A 15,954-nucleotide genomic window follows, 5' to 3' on the forward strand; every position below is an offset into this window, starting at 1 on the left:
AAACTATTCTTTTTTAAATGAGTAAATAAATGTAAGGATGATATGAGTTGATTTTTCTACCCTTTTGAAAAAAAAAATTATAGAAAAAGTTTCAGTTCGGTTTCAGCATGCGGAAACCATATGGAATCGAAACCAATAGTAAAAAGATCATATGCATATGAGTTGATTTTTCTACCCTTTTGAAAAAAAAAATAGAAAACGTTTCAGTACGGTTTCAGCATGCGGAAACCATATGGAATCGAAATTAATAGTTTCCGGAAACTGAAACCTACTGAAACTCAAACGTATCGTTTAATTGACGTTTCATTAAAATTTACATTGGTTTCCGTTTTGTGGAAACTATTAGGAAACAAACCTAATGGTTTCAGTATACGGAAACCCTACTGAAACTTGCTGAAACAATTATATAGTTTCCGCATTGCGGAAACCATACAGGAAACTTCAACGCCAAGTTTCAGCAAGGTTTCCGCATAGTTTCAGTTTTGCGGAAACTAGACTTTTCATCCTGTGCATGAGAGTTTCTTGTAACATTGATGGAAGTAAAAGGTTTAAAGCTAGTGAGGTGTTGCAGCCTTAGTCAGATTGCTGCATATTTTTTCCCGATTAGCTGCACAGGCCCGGAATCCTTAACTAAAGGAGGATGAATTGGAAAGTGCTATTGCACTTATCAATAAAGCTGAGGAATTGGAAGAACTTGATCTTGCATTGTGAAAAAAAATTGATACATTTATTTCAGTTGCCTGTGTTTCAAGTGACTCTGCAACCTATTCACTTTTTGATAGACATATCATTTCCAAGATTTCAATTTTTCTTGATATCAAATTCTATTTTTTGTCAACATCAAATTTAGGTATTTTTAAAGTAGTGTGTTAGAATATATAAAACTAAATTGTGCTTTTTGCATTTTCTGAAAATGACTTGATAAAGTCATTAGAAATCTCTTTAAAAAAATGATTATAGGAAAGATGTGTAATTTTTATTAGTGGGCCAGTTTCCTAATGAATGTTATTTTTTTTATGTAGGAAATATTCATTGATAATGAATTGCTTAAAATATTAATTTCATTATGCTTCGTCATGTATTTTGTAAATACTTATGTAATTTAATGTGATTTGGACTTCATATCATAATAACTGACTTTCCCACTGGGTGAAAAGTCCAGTTTCCGCAAAACTGAAACTATATGGAAACCTTGCTGAAACTTGGCGTTGAAGTTTCCTGTATGGTTTCCGCAATGCGGAAACTATATAATAGTTTCAGCAAGTTTATGTAGGGTTTCCGTATGCTGAAACTATTAAGTTTGTTTCCAAATAGTTTCCGCAAAACGGAAACCAATGTAAAATTTAATGAAATGTCAATTTAACGATACTTTTTAGTTTCAGTAGGTTTCAGTTTCCGGAAACTATTGATTTCGATTCCATATGGTTTCCGCATGCTGAAACCGAACTGAAACTTTTTCTTCTCTTTTTTTCAAGAGGGTAGAATAATCAACTCAAATGATTTTTTTACTATTGATTTCGATTCCATATGGTTTCCGCATGCTGAAACCGAACTGAAACTGTTTATTATTATTATTTTTTTTTTTAAAGGGTAGAAAAATCAACTCATATCACATTTTTATTTACTTATACATTTTAAAAAATGGTTTTATTTTAAAATATCTAATAGTTTATATTCAGATTTTGAGATGTGCTCTGTGTAAACTTACACATATATACTTATATTGATATCAATGATAAGCACTTTATACAAGATCCTTGCTTCATATTAATTTATTTCATATTGTGCTGGAATTTAAAAAATATCATTTTTAAACAAAATCGATTCCTCTCACAAGGATTTTCTACATTACCCAACTCGAGACTCCCCCTCGGGAATTAATTCATTCATAACATATATTATTTTCACAAAATATTACTTCCGTATATATGAGAACAAATCAAGGGTTATATATGGAGGTTCCTCTGTCTACAATTACATTTAATGTTAATTTGTTTAAAAAAGAAAATTATTGTGTCTTCATGGTGCATGAAATACAGATAATTACGAGAGCGAAGGTTACATTATCTGAGAAAGCAAGATTTGCATTTATATTCCTTATACATGTATCCATATTCCTGAATGGATAATTATCATTTCAATAATTCAATTTGTTAACAACACATACCAGGGACCTAACGGCATAGGCAACTACCCCAAATCTCGCGATATCTCGTAAGTCGCGGGATTTCGTAAGTCCACTTTAATTAACTATATTTCTAACGCTATCACATATTTGAGATCAAATCCTTTAATTATCTGTCAAAAAATCATTCAAGATATGTTTAAATCACGTATTATACTCTTTATCTTAGTAGTAATTTTGTTTAATGCAAAATCAGCACATGCCCCGATCCGCCATATTTCCGAGAAATCGCCGATTTCGGTGTTTGTTTTCTTTATATTTAAATTAAATTATTATTATTACGCTTTAAAATTTATTAAAAAATCAATTCCAATACATAAGAAGAATAAATGATAATAAACAGAAAACGTCCTGTTTACTGGGAATAAAAGAAAATTGAAAAATTTGTAGTGTCTTGCGTGATGTTTTGGGTAAATAAAAATGGCGATGAAGGAGTTGCCTATCCCTTTAGTATATAGGTCCCTGCACATACTGACTAGGAGGAAGCCTTTTTCACTATTCAATGTTCGACAAAGATATACAGTATAGTGCAATAGTAACTAGTTGTTTTTATAATTACATTAATATATTGATTTAATATCTACATATATGTATTTTTATCTCCGTTCTCATGAATACATTTTTTTCGCTTAACAGGCGTTAATCTTATTCGTAAGCCGCGGGTAAATATTGCAAGAAAACATGTCCTGAACATTTGATGCCATGGTTTTAAGATCTACAGCATATTATGTCAATCTAATTAAAATTAAATCCTCTCACTTGTTACCCAAATGCTTATTCGCACGATGAAGACTTATTAATGTAAAAAGTCTGTTTTTGTGTAACAATACCCTGGGAGCGAATGGAAAATCTCATTTTAATTAGATTGCATATTATGTGTAAGTTTTTTATCTATTTATTTATTTTTTCAAATATCTTGCTTTCGTGATGTTAATTAATGCAATATTATACTGAAAACGCGGTACCTATACTTTTAGTAATATGTTCAATTATATTCGTATTGAGATGTATAATGTGCTAAATTTGTGATCTAGAAAACACTTGTTTTTTAATAAAAGTAGTATGTAAGTTGATCAAATTTTCAATCCATTTCTTTGAACCCCACTCGCGGGCCCCTGTCCTCACGTGCCACAGGTGGGGAGACACGTGTCGCGAAGACATCTGCTACCGTGTTGGTGTATTTTTTGTATATTCTATGCGGATTGAGAGGTTTTTCTACCTTAGAGGAACAATGGTCTGTGACCAGGCGTAATATATACGTGCAGTGCATGGTATACACAGTATAGTCACTAGTAATGACCCCAGGTGTCTCAAATGTGAAAAAAAAACTTTAAAAAAAATCCCACACACACTATTATAAAACTTCACCTAAAATCAAACAAATAAAATTGTTTTATAAAACACTTTGTATAAAATGTTTCATATAAGCTATTAAGTTTATTATGTGTTGGTGATTAAAAGAAAAAAAGGAAAAACCTCTCAGATATTTATCTATAGACCAATCTAATGAATAATAAAATTAATCTACAGGTAAGGAGACTATTTGCTAGTTCAATACACTATTTCAAAAACTTTATAATTATTTTACAATATCTCCACAAAGAAATCGGCAATCACAAAAAAAAATCGACAATTAAGTGCATTCTTTGTTTGCCACCATTGTAAACTTCAAATTTTGAAAATATTTAGAGATCGATGACACGCAACCTAATGATAACAAAGTCTATGAATTTTATTTCATAACTTTTTTTCTGTAGGTAATTTCTAAGTACACAATATTTCTAATTTCGAGTCCAAAACAGAAAAGTGTGAGGTTACTAGTATTACAATAATAAGGAAAAGATAAAAAAAAAAGATAAATACATTTAGCAAACAACAATAAACATGACATGTGTAAAGGACTATCATAATCACTACTATTACATGATATCATTTATAAATTTGCCCGCAAAATTAAGAGTTTACGTATCTTCTGTATTAATTGAGTATATAACCAATAATTTTTTGTTCATCATCTAATGCTGAGAAGTAGCGCTATTTACTATTAATGGAATGATTTTTTTTTCTCTGATGATCATCTTTTTTACATGACAGTGTTACAAAAAATGAATTTTGATTTTTATTTATACTGTTGGAGTTACATCTACATAATCGATCTTCTCGAGAAATATTGGTAAATCTGGTCACTTCAATTTGTAACCTGTGACAGGAAATTCTTAGTTAACATATAGACTTAATTGTACATGTAGATATTTTCTGAGATGGAAATTTTTAACAATTGATTAATAATTCTTATAACCCCAATTTGCTTTTGAGTTTCACAAAAGTATAAAAAGCAATACCAGAGAGAGAGAGAGAGAGAGAGAGAGAGAGAGAGAGAGAGAGAGAGAGAGAGAGAGAGAGAGAGAGAGACTCATACAACACCTTCTAATATCGTTTGTAATTTTTTTTCTTCATTTTATTTAAGTAACGAAGGTCAAAATTAATCATTATTATATATATAATTCACTTAATAACATTGATTATAAACTTACATGTACTTTGTTAATTTATTAATTCTATTTTAGGACACAAATAAAAATGTATCCCGTAAATTAAGATATTAAAAAACATAACATAAATTTGCAGACTTGTGATAAAGTTTTTACCAGCTAAATCGTATCGCCTACTAGAGAGGGGGGGGGGGTTTAAAATTTTTAAATATGCCATCAGCATAACTTTGTTGACTTGTATACTTTTTTTACACAATAATCTAAGTACATGTGTATATGCTTTTCAATCTATTTGTAAAAATCTGGACAGTCCGTTTCAACAATTACCACAATCATGATAATAAGGGACTTAAAGTACAGTTTTATATCCCCCTTCAATTCCATGATCAATTTTATTTAGGCCTAAAACGTAAAAAAAATATTTCCAAAAGAGAAATGCAAAATTTCCATAGAGACTGACATTCAATCATTAGGTGGCGTATCGCGATAGAATGCTTCTCTCTCATTGGTTAGATTTTTAGTAGAAGAAAGTGTTGATGAAATGCTATATACTGTATTTGGAACGGGTTCGGAATTCGGGTCGGGTTCGGTGTATGATTTATTATGTTGTATGTGTATTGAATAAACGCATGTTGTTGATCGTCACACCTATTAATTATTCGTCCAGATAGCACGAATTTACATGGTGGCAGCGGTGCGTGGACTCTGAAAACGTCTCAACGCTCCATATCGGCAGGCGAAAGGTGACTTTTATCGCTACAAACTTATTTGTACAAGTAAAGTTTGACTTTTTGTGCAACCACGTGCGTCCGAGAGCCGCCATTTGCATAACATGGGCGAAGCAGAACCAACCCCAGTGCAGGTATATAACTGTCCTTTTCGATTACCGCCTGAGTTAGAATTAACAACAGGAAATGTGTCAGAAAATTATAAGAAATGGAAAAGACAGGTCGAGGTGTATCTCGCAGCTTCCGGTGGCTTAGAGAAGGCCAAAGAAGTGCAGGTAGCCATAATACTCAGTTGTGGAGGCCCCCACGTGGTAGAAATTTATGACCAATTCAAGTGGGACAATGTTAATGACGAGAATGACCCTGAAAAACTGTTTGAGAAATTACAATCTTATTGTAATCCCAGATCAAATGAATTACTTGAATCACACAGATTTTGGAAGCTCCCATACCAAGATCCATTTGATAGTTTTCTCACAGATCTGAAGACCCGTGCAGCATCTTGTAACTTTAAAGAACCTGAAAGAATGATGAGAGACAAAATAGTGTTTACAGTTACTGGAAAGTTACAGGAACTTCTACTCAGGGAGGACAAACTCACACTCGACAGAACCATACAAGTGTGTAGGGCGTATGAACAGTCGAACAGACAAGTGAAGGAACTACGCGAAACCACTCTGAAAGTGAACAAGCTACAGAAATCTGACAAGTACACATACAGTAAACAGAAGACGGAGAAAAAGAAGGAAATTTCAAAGACTAAAACTCTGTATAAGAAGAAGGACTGTGAATTCTGTGGGTACAAACACGAACCAGGAAAACAAAAGTGTCCAGCATGGGGAAAGTGTTGTGAACAGTGTGGTGGAAGGAATCACTTCAAAGCTAAGTGTAAGAAGATACATTCAGTCAGTCAGGAAGAAGAATTCAACGAGGACCAATGGTTGAAAGCTGCAAGTTCTGGTGGCAAAGAAGTGACTGCAATAATGCGTATCAATGAGTGTGACATTAGATTTCAACTCGATAGCGCAGCAGATGTGAATACAATCTCTCAGCGTTACGTCCGCAAGGAGCAATTCAAACCTACCAAAATCCGCTTGAACATGTGGAATAAGACAAACATGAAACCGCTTGGTGAGGCAGATCTGACAGTCATCAATCCACGTACAAATGAGAAGCATCAACTCAGACTCATTGTCATTCCAAATCATTACACATGTTTACTTGGACTTGAAGCAGTGCAGAAATTGAAGTTGATTACCATAAATAATGAGAAATTCATAGCCAGTGTATTGAGCAGTGACTTAGGTGATTTGGGAACAGCGCATCTGCATGTTGACCCAAATGTGAAACCCAAAGCTCTTCCCTGCAGGAAGATTACTATCGCACTCCAGAGTTTGGTACGAGAGGAACTTCAGAAGCTTGAAGATAGAGGAGTACTTATTCCAATTACAGAGCCTACTCCATGGGTCAGCCAGATGGCTATTGCTCATAAAGCCAACGGCAAGCTTCGATTGTGTATTGACCCGCAAGCACTCAACACAGCATTGATGAGAGAACATTATCGTTTACCTGTTCTTGATGACATTCTACCGCAGCTCAGTAAGGCTAGAACCTTCACAAAACTTGACGTCAAAGAGGCTTTTTGGCATGTGAAGTTGGACGAGGAATCCAGCAGATTAACGACAATGATAACTCCTTTTGGAAGGTACAGATGGGCGAGACTACCATTTGGACTAAAGGTATCAAGTGAAATATTCCAGAGGAAACTGGATGAGGTGTTCGGAAACATGACAGGTGTTTTCAGTGTGGTGGACGATATCATCATAGCGGGCTGTGGAGAAAATGACAGAGAAGCCGAGCAAGACCATGATTTAAAATTGAGAAAAGTGTTGGAGAGATGTGAGGAGAGACACGTCATCTTGAATAAAGAAAAACAAGAGATTGGACTCAAAGAAATCTCATTTCATGTTATTTCCAGAGATGGAGTGAAAATTGATGACAAGAAAGTAAAAGCCATTAATGACATGCAACCTCCTACTGATGTTTCAGGAATCAAGAGACTGTGTGGCATGGTCCAGTACATGGCAAAGTTTCTTCCAGACCTTTCTACCATAATGGAGCCGCTCAGAGAACTCACTCGCAAAGATAAGGCATGGCATTGGTCTAAAGACTGTGAAGCAGCATTTCAGAGGATCAAGAAGATGCTGACAGAAACTCCTGTTCTAGCGTACTTTGACCCTGGAAAGGAAGTAGTAGTACAAGTGGACAGTAGTAAAGACGGCATTGGTGTAGTTCTCCTGCAGGAAGGTAGACCGGTGGAGTATGCATCTAGATCACTGACAGTGTCTGAGAGAAACTGGGCGCAGATCGAGAAAGAAGCGTTATCTGTGTTATATGGTCTGGAACGTTTTGACCAGTATACATATGGCCGTAATGTGACGATACAGAATGACCATAAACCATTAGAGGCCATCCTGAAGAAACCTCTAGCAATGGCACCGAAGCGACTACAGGACATCATGATGAGATGGAACCGGTACGATTTTGACTTTGTTTATGTCAAGGGAACTAACCTTACGATTGCAGATACATTGAGTCGCGCATATCTGAAGAGTGAGGAGGGTAATTTTAGTGAGAGACTTAGAATCATGGCATTGAAGAGTGACGAACCATGTGACATTCCTGATGCTCGCCTGAGTGAAATAAAAGAAGCAACAGAGATTGATGAGGAAATGCAAATTCTCAAGGAAACCGTGATGAACGGGTGGCCAGAGCAGAAACATGAAACGCCACAGAGAATTCGCCATTACTTTGACTTCAGAGACACTATATCATTTAGTGATGGACTTATGCTCAAAGGGGAAGCTGTAATTATACCTAAATCTTTGAGGAGTGAAATGAAGGCCAGATTTCACAAGGCTCACTTTGGATATGATAGCATGCTGATGAGGGCAAGAGGAACAATATTTTGGCCTGGAATGAATTCAGATATCAAGCAGTTAGCTGATTGTTGTTCAATATGTCAAGAGAGAAAACCCATGAACCAAAATGCTCCATTGATGCAGCATGCAGAAGGATCTACTCCATGGCAGAAAATAGGACTTGACCTGTTTGAGCTGAATGGAAAGCATTCTTTGATCGCAGTTGACTATTTCTCAAGTTTCATCGAAATCGATTTGCTTACTTCTTTGACAAGCTCCAGAGTAATAGCTTTACTCAAGAAACAATTTGCTCGATTTGGAATTCCAAATGTACTCATGTCTGATGGAGGACCACAGTTTGTAAGCCAAGAATTCCAAGATTACGCAAAGAAGTGGGGTATCACTCACATGACATCATCGCCTATGCATCAACAAGCCAATGGCAAGGCCGAGTCAGCTGTGAAAATCATGAAGACACTGTTAAGGAAATGTGAAGTGGAGAAGACTGATCCTTATGAAGCAATTCTCGAGCAACGAAATACACCAAACAGGATACTGGTGTTAGTCCTGCAGAAATCATGTTTAACAGGAAAGTGCGTGGCATGATTCTACATTTTCCACAGAAACTCGAGAAACCAGAAACTGATGCATTCATCAGGAAGAGGAATCAACGCAGACAGACAGTAAAGAAATCGTTTGACAGGAAGTCTCGCGAGCAGAGTGAATTGGACGTTGGTCAAGCAGTATTCTTCCAGCATCTAGAGGGACGCAATTGGAGACTCGGAGAAATCAATGGTATTCTTGGACCAAGGACATACATTGTCAAGGACCAGAACGGAACCACTTATCGTAGAAACAGAATTCATGTGCGACCTACAGCAGTCAATTTCTACAGTCGTGACCGCTCACCGATGCGTTCAGTCCCAGAAAATAATTCAGACGGCATACAGAGAAACCTTGTAACAGACTCTAAGCCAGTGAACAATTCGAGCATCGTTAGCGTAAGCACACTAGAAACACCGTCCGTTGAACTTACCTTACCAACGCCAAGTGAACCGATTCGTGAAGGAAGACCTGTTCGTGAAAGGAGAAAACCAGCCTATCTGAAAGACTATCTTACTGGTTAATGGACTTTGTATCATGAAATTAAGTCAAGTGATTTTCTAGTCATTTGTGTATATGTAATTTGCAATTGATCATTTTGAGTCTATTGGTCAGATACTTAAAACATTTCAGTGACATTTTTATTGCTAGATAAGTGCATTATTCATTTTATGTGTGTGAAATGATGGAAGTCTATTTTGTTTATGAAATTTGATGTTTTGATGAAATTTTGACAAATTTTCTAAAGAAAAGGGGATGTTGATGAAATGCTATATACTGTATTTGGAACGGGTTCGGAATTCGGGTCGGGTTCGGTGTATGATTTATTATGCTGTATGTGTATTGAATAAACGCATGTTGTTGATAGTCACACCTATTAATTATTCGTCCAGATAGCACGAATTAACAGAAAGAGGGACAAAATGGCGAAGAAAACACCAAGAACTTGCTCAAGAAAAACAACAGGGATGAGAAGATCTTTTGACTCTACACAGAAGAATAGCACCTCGAACGACAGATTAGATACAGGTAGAGCACCTTACAGTTCAGAGCACCTTTACTTCTGTTTTTATTGTCTGAAATCGTAAGAATAAAGTTGGGTCAAAACGGCGCGTTCCAAAAATTCAAATTGACCATTGTACAGTTATAATTATTTTGAAAGAGCGCCTTATAAATCTTTCTCAGCTTAGGTTGTAATACGTATAATTAATTGCTGTTAAAACGGCCGCATGCATGTTGTACCATTGTATTTATCTTGCATGTTTTCGTATGATTATTAGAATATGTTTTTCTGCTTCGTCCCGATCATGTTAAAAAAAGTACAACGTGTTGTAGTATTCCGGAATTTCAAATGTAGGTTGGTTTTAGAGGATAATATCGTTATGAACTTGTATCCGGTGTTTACTTTTTCGGAACATCGAAAGATTTGCCTCCACGCAGGCACGCTTAAGTTCTTTCAGAAGAGGTGAGCTTTGTTGTTCATTATAACTGCTGGATGTGTTCTTTGTTATTCGCAGGAGTAGTTTCTTGAATCCTACATTTATTTTTTTGCTGAATGGTTTTTATTATTGATGGAAGACTGTGCTGCACAGCCGAGGAAGGGGTTGAATATATTTTTAACATACATGCAGTCTAGAATCGTAAATATTAGACATGTTAGAGGGCATCATGTTGGGAGAATGCAATCGTGTAGTATTATATCACTGTGAAATGCCTATTTGTTCATGTTGTATAGTCATGAAAGCAAAATTCCTGAGAACTTGCGGATTTTGGGATATGAAAGTGACTCGATAATTTTCAGAATGCCTCACATTATTTAAGTTGAAGTATTTTATTAAGTTTCATACCATACATTATGATTTTGAAACATTGTCGAAAGTGAACAAAATAGTTATATACAAAGTTACATAAATATCTTTTCTTACAAGGCATAATTATGATTAATTAAACGTAAAATGTTAAAATGATATTTATTTTAAATTAATAGATCAATTGTAATTTCATGCTGTCATGCATGTTTTGATCTATATGAAACAATAAACACTATTTTAGCAACCTAAAACTTGATTTACCGGTGTAATTGTTCATTAGAAATACCATGTTTTTAATTAATATTGTACCTTGAGTATTAAATATGATGCAGTTTCTAAATACATCAGAAATCACAACCATAAAAATGATTCTCTTGATATGAACAGAACGTAGTATTTACCTGTATATGAAATGTGTATTATGATAGACTGGAGCTTGATGAAATGGGCAATTGGCCATTTTCAATTTTCTTACTTACATGTATTGACTCATTATACAGTCATATACTTGTATTTATTCGTTACCCTTTAGAGAACTTTTTATTAATGTGGACACGCCACCAACACAGTCTCATCCTAGGGACCAGTCTTTATGTACTACATTGAATTCAGACCCGTGATTTAAGAATCAGCTCTTCTCGATTCCCAACTCTAGGCATGTCGCTCTAACCACTGGCAATGTGACCCATTATACTTTTATGATCTCTAAATTTTATTGACTTGATAAAATGACTGATACACAAATAAGATTTTTGTAATCTCTCTGTTTATAGCTGTTTACCATTTGCCATATTTCTATCATTAATTAATTTAAAATAAGTTTTCAACAATGGCCACTGAAGAGTCCTAATTCTGTCTTAATTTACAAATGATCTTCCCTTGATGTAAAATAGAATATCAAATAAAATAAATTATCAAATGAATTATAATTTTGAATCGTCGAAGGCCTACATATCTTAAACAAACGTAATTTAGATGTAGTCTTGCTTTTCTGGAAAATTATAACTTATTTAATTTTTCTCACTCTCAGATATAATTGCATTTCAAGAACTTGTAAATTGAGGTTGTGATAGGACTGCCACTTAGAATTAGACCAGAGTGTGACTGTGTCCATTTTAAAATGATACAATTTCCAATCATTTTTTTTCTTTGTCATGTGTCCATTAGAATTTTCACTGCATGTCAGGTGCAAGGAAATGGACATGCAGGTGGTTTTGGGGACTTTTCTGAGTTCATGCTAAAAACAAAATATTTATTACTGTACGGTACTGTACTAACTTGATCTATTTTAATTTCAGATATCCATGGAACAAATCATCTGAAAACTAAGAGAGGATGAAGAATACTTCTGTTGAAAAGTATGTTTTAGTAGTAAGAACTTATGTAACTCTATTTTAGGAAATTAGGGACTAAAACACAAAGTTTATGTTTTTATTTTCTATTGTTTTCTTAATCTCACTGTATTATCTAAAGCTCTCTATTTATCATAGTCAGTGGTTGTCAGTGTGTGTTGGGGGGTAAGCTGCTTTCCTCTACTTTTTAAGCTTCATATAATATTTTTATATGTTCGGCATTTCCATCAAATAAACAGATGTTAACATTTTCTTAGAAAGTCTCATTTTGCGAGCTACCTACTAAAATTCTATGATTTATTTAAAATAAGTATTTATAAACAGGCCTATTTTTAGGTCACCTTAGTAAACTCGGGTGACCTAGGCTTAAAAAAAAAGTTTGTTTCCTGTAACCTTCCCAAAAAATTAAGGGTCGGTAGGTCGGGAATTCTTTTTTTTTTTTTTTTTTTGTTTATGAACATTCCCGCACTGAATATACCAGGTGTCATATTTACAGTGGACGCCCAACATGGCATCCAAAATGGCTGTCTAGCGGCAGAAAACAAACTTCAGAAAGTTGTAGGGGAAATTGTTGTTACAATAATGATTACTCTTTAACACTAAGGTAAATATAAACTAGGTTGACATACATGTATTTTATGTCTCAAGTTAAGCTACAAGCTAAGTTTTTTTTTTTTAATAAATGTAATCAGCTGATTGATCAAACGAAGTTTTGCCATATTTTCAGAAAAAAAATTCACCCGGGGGGTAATTTGAATGGGTCGGTCAGGTTACAGGAAACAAACATATATTTTTTAGGCCCTATTACTATCTGTTTTTTTTCTGTTGTGTGTTAACATTTGAACATTTTCAGCTTCTTCCTTGCAACCGCTCAACTAATTTCAACCAATTTTGGAACAAAGCATCTATTGGTGAAAGGGAATAAAATTTGTAAATTTTATGACCCCCCCTTCTTCTTTACTCCTGGACATCAAGCAGTCAAACTGTTGGCATGATTGTAATCAGCACTGAGTCATCTACCATAATTATGAAATTCATGGCCCCAAGGTCAGGGGATCTAGTACTAGGGTTGGTCCATATAGCTCTTTGGAATTAATCAACCATTTATGATGAAATAAAACTTAAAGATAACAATTAGAAAATTTTGAAATGTATGGCCCAAGGGTTAGTGGTTCCTGTGGGGTGGGGTACACAACTGGTGGTTTTAAAATGGAATTGCATTTTATCTTTATTACTCTGATCCACCTTTGGGTATTGAGTAACCGAAATAAGCATGCTAAGTGTATAATCATGATAAACAATGGTGCGTCTTTCAAAATTGGGAATTTAACGGCTTTTTGTTTAAAACACGAACCAAATTCAATTGAGTGAAAGTTGTTACATGATACCTATTAGGTCTATGGGCCTCTAGTGTTTATTCAAAGAAAAAAATATTTTGATGAACAAGTAGAAGGAAAAAAAATCCTTAATTTACTCTGAAAATCAGGAACAAATCCATACATACATATTCGGGTACATTTATTTCATTATCCCTAGTCAAGTGTTTAAAAAAGGCAACGTTAATAAACTAATGAGATTTTACAAATGATAAATATTTAGATTTCATTTTAATAAATCATTCTGATAAAAAAAAATGCTTAATTGAGAAAGTAATCAAACAAAGGCTTGTACTAGAACAGCATTAGGGGACTTTGTCAGTTCAATTATGGTAATATTAAATGTTAGATACTGCCTAGAATAACAACATCCTGTAGAGTGTAGCATCAGAGAGGTAAATTCTTATTAACCAGTCAAATAGTTAACTGCAAAATTACTGTATTTCATATATTGGAACGAATAAGTCTAGAGTTGTTCCGTATTTGACATCTGACGTGACCTTCTATGGGATGTTGTTAGATGTTGTGTAGCGAGTATGCGAGAGGATCTAACATATTGTTTTACTACATTTGGGATTTGTTAAGCTATATATATATTTTCAATAGGTTGAAGTAACTGATGAGCAGATCAATCCAACTTGAACATGATATCATTTCTCCAAGGATGAAAACAAGTCTCTCTGTACTCAAGCATTGATATTTTTAAAGCCAACAGGAACAGGTCATACATGCAGACTACAGTGATGTGTCAGGTTCTGGAACAACTGCCAGCCACCACTAGCATAAGCATGATAAGTGCAGACAGGTAATCAAAAAATGAGAACCACTCAAGGACTTTTCTGTTGGTTGATGATGGACTACAAACTGAATTTTAACGAAGAAATATCACCTTGGTGCTTCTCTTGGCTACTTTGATTTAATTTGTGCATTTATTATACCAAGTAATTTTACATTTTCTTGATAATACTAGACTTACATAAACCGAATTCAAGTTTAGTTGATTGATTGCAGTAATGCAGTTCCAAGTTCCTCTCGCAAGGTTTTTATATCTCTGATGTATGAGACATCATTAAATGCAGACATTTTCTCTATCCTCTTGTCGTGACTTGAGGGCTCGGACTTAGCTGTAAAAATGTTTAAGATGCAAGAGAAAATAAATGTTTAACCCAATGTATGTAAAGGTTGATAATAACATTTAAAAATTCTTTGATAATTAGTGTTAGTGTGTTGTTGTTTTTTCCAAAATGAGAATTAAGGGGGGAAAAAAGTTTTTTGAAAACCAGGGCTAAATGGTGTAGTCAATACTACAGTTTCCGTTGCGGAAACATATAGTATACCCTATGTATATCAATATTGTAAACCATATGAAACCTTCGTATCCTAAGTTTAAGCAAGTGTCTGTTGCGGAAACCCTTGGTACACCATTTGTATTTCAACCGTTACGCATACTGAAACCTTGCGTATACCTCAAGTTTCAGCAAGTTTAGTTGCGGAAACCTATGGTACACCATATGTATTTCAACAGTTACGCATGCTGAAACCTTGGTTCCTCAAGTTTTAGCAAGTTTCATTCGGGAAAATATTTGGGTTCGTGGACACCTTTGGTTTCCGCACTGCGGAAACTTATAAACTTTAAGTTTCCCACTAGACTTTGCAGAAACTTTATAACCTAAGTTTCCGCAGAGTTTGTAAGTTTTAGCCATGCGGAAACTGTATTTTCATCCATTCCCAAAAATAAATCAACCTAGACATATAGTAGGCTATATAGCAAAATGAGACACCAAACCTTCCCTATAAATAAATGCCAGGCCCTGTATAAATTTAATCTTTTATTCACAGAAATTTAACAAAGTTACTCTTTGATAAAAATCTTATTAAAGTCAGATCCTTGTGTAGCACAGGGTAGCGATCTATGTGAGCAGGATCAAAGGATCTGACTTTAATCAGATTGTCTTTGATAATAGGATATGTCTGAAATGAAAAAGGTAAGCCAATGGACAATATAGACCGTGTTTTTTAGTGTCTCCAGTAGTGATGAAATAATTTATCATTACACACCTGTTGTCACCCCTTTTATAAATTGAGCATAGATTCTGAGTTATTGGCTACATAAAGATCAAAGGAATTCCCAAAATATGTCAATTTCTGAATGTCCAACTTTCGCACCCTACATTGAGCTCCCTATACTCATTAAATCAAAATTATTGGTGGCAACAATATTCATAATTGAGTTTTACTGCTTTTTATTTTATTTTTATATCATATTGAAACATATAGAGTGAAAACAAACAACTTGTGAAACTATCACTGTAGCACCTTTTGCATGGTTCTTAGGTGGAATGGTACTTAATTGTACCTGTGTAGACTGTTGGCTTAAAACAACAGTTTATTATATGGCTGTCCATATAATCTGTATTCACTATTCAGTCAGTTATGTCAGAAAAATGTTGCTCACATTTGTGTTAAATTATTACCAGTGTCTTGAG

At 34.6% G+C, this 15,954-nt stretch overlaps 1 protein-coding gene and 1 long non-coding RNA gene across 2 annotated transcripts; both read left to right on the forward strand.

Annotated features, from left to right (window-relative positions):
* The first annotated feature begins 5,509 nt into the window (after positions 1-5,509).
* On the forward strand, positions 5,510-8,932 carry LOC134265538 (uncharacterized protein K02A2.6-like). Its single transcript, XM_062747759.1, has one exon. The coding sequence runs from the start codon at positions 5,510-5,512 to the stop codon at positions 8,930-8,932; it is 3,423 nt and encodes a 1,140-aa protein (XP_062603743.1).
* Positions 8,933-9,916: 984 nt separating this feature from the next.
* Positions 9,917-14,187, forward strand: LOC134265539 (uncharacterized). The gene is made up of 3 exons (XR_009991770.1): positions 9,917-9,958; positions 12,039-12,098; positions 14,075-14,187. It is a non-coding gene; the product is annotated as an uncharacterized LOC134265539 (long non-coding RNA).
* The last annotated feature ends 1,767 nt before the right edge of the window (positions 14,188-15,954 follow it).

The sequence above is a fragment of the Saccostrea cucullata genome, unplaced genomic scaffold (assembly GCF_032062105.1).
Source record: "Saccostrea cucullata isolate Sc308-1 unplaced genomic scaffold, CSIRO_AGI_Scuc_v1 ctg10438, whole genome shotgun sequence".
Lineage (NCBI taxonomy): Eukaryota > Metazoa > Mollusca > Bivalvia > Ostreida > Ostreidae > Saccostrea > Saccostrea cuccullata.

Bases quoted from the DNA above. Each gene is read 5' to 3' on its own strand.
- LOC134265538 (XM_062747759.1), top strand. From the start codon at position 5,510: ATGGGCGAAGCAGAACCAACCCCAGTGCAGGTATATAACTGTCCTTTT.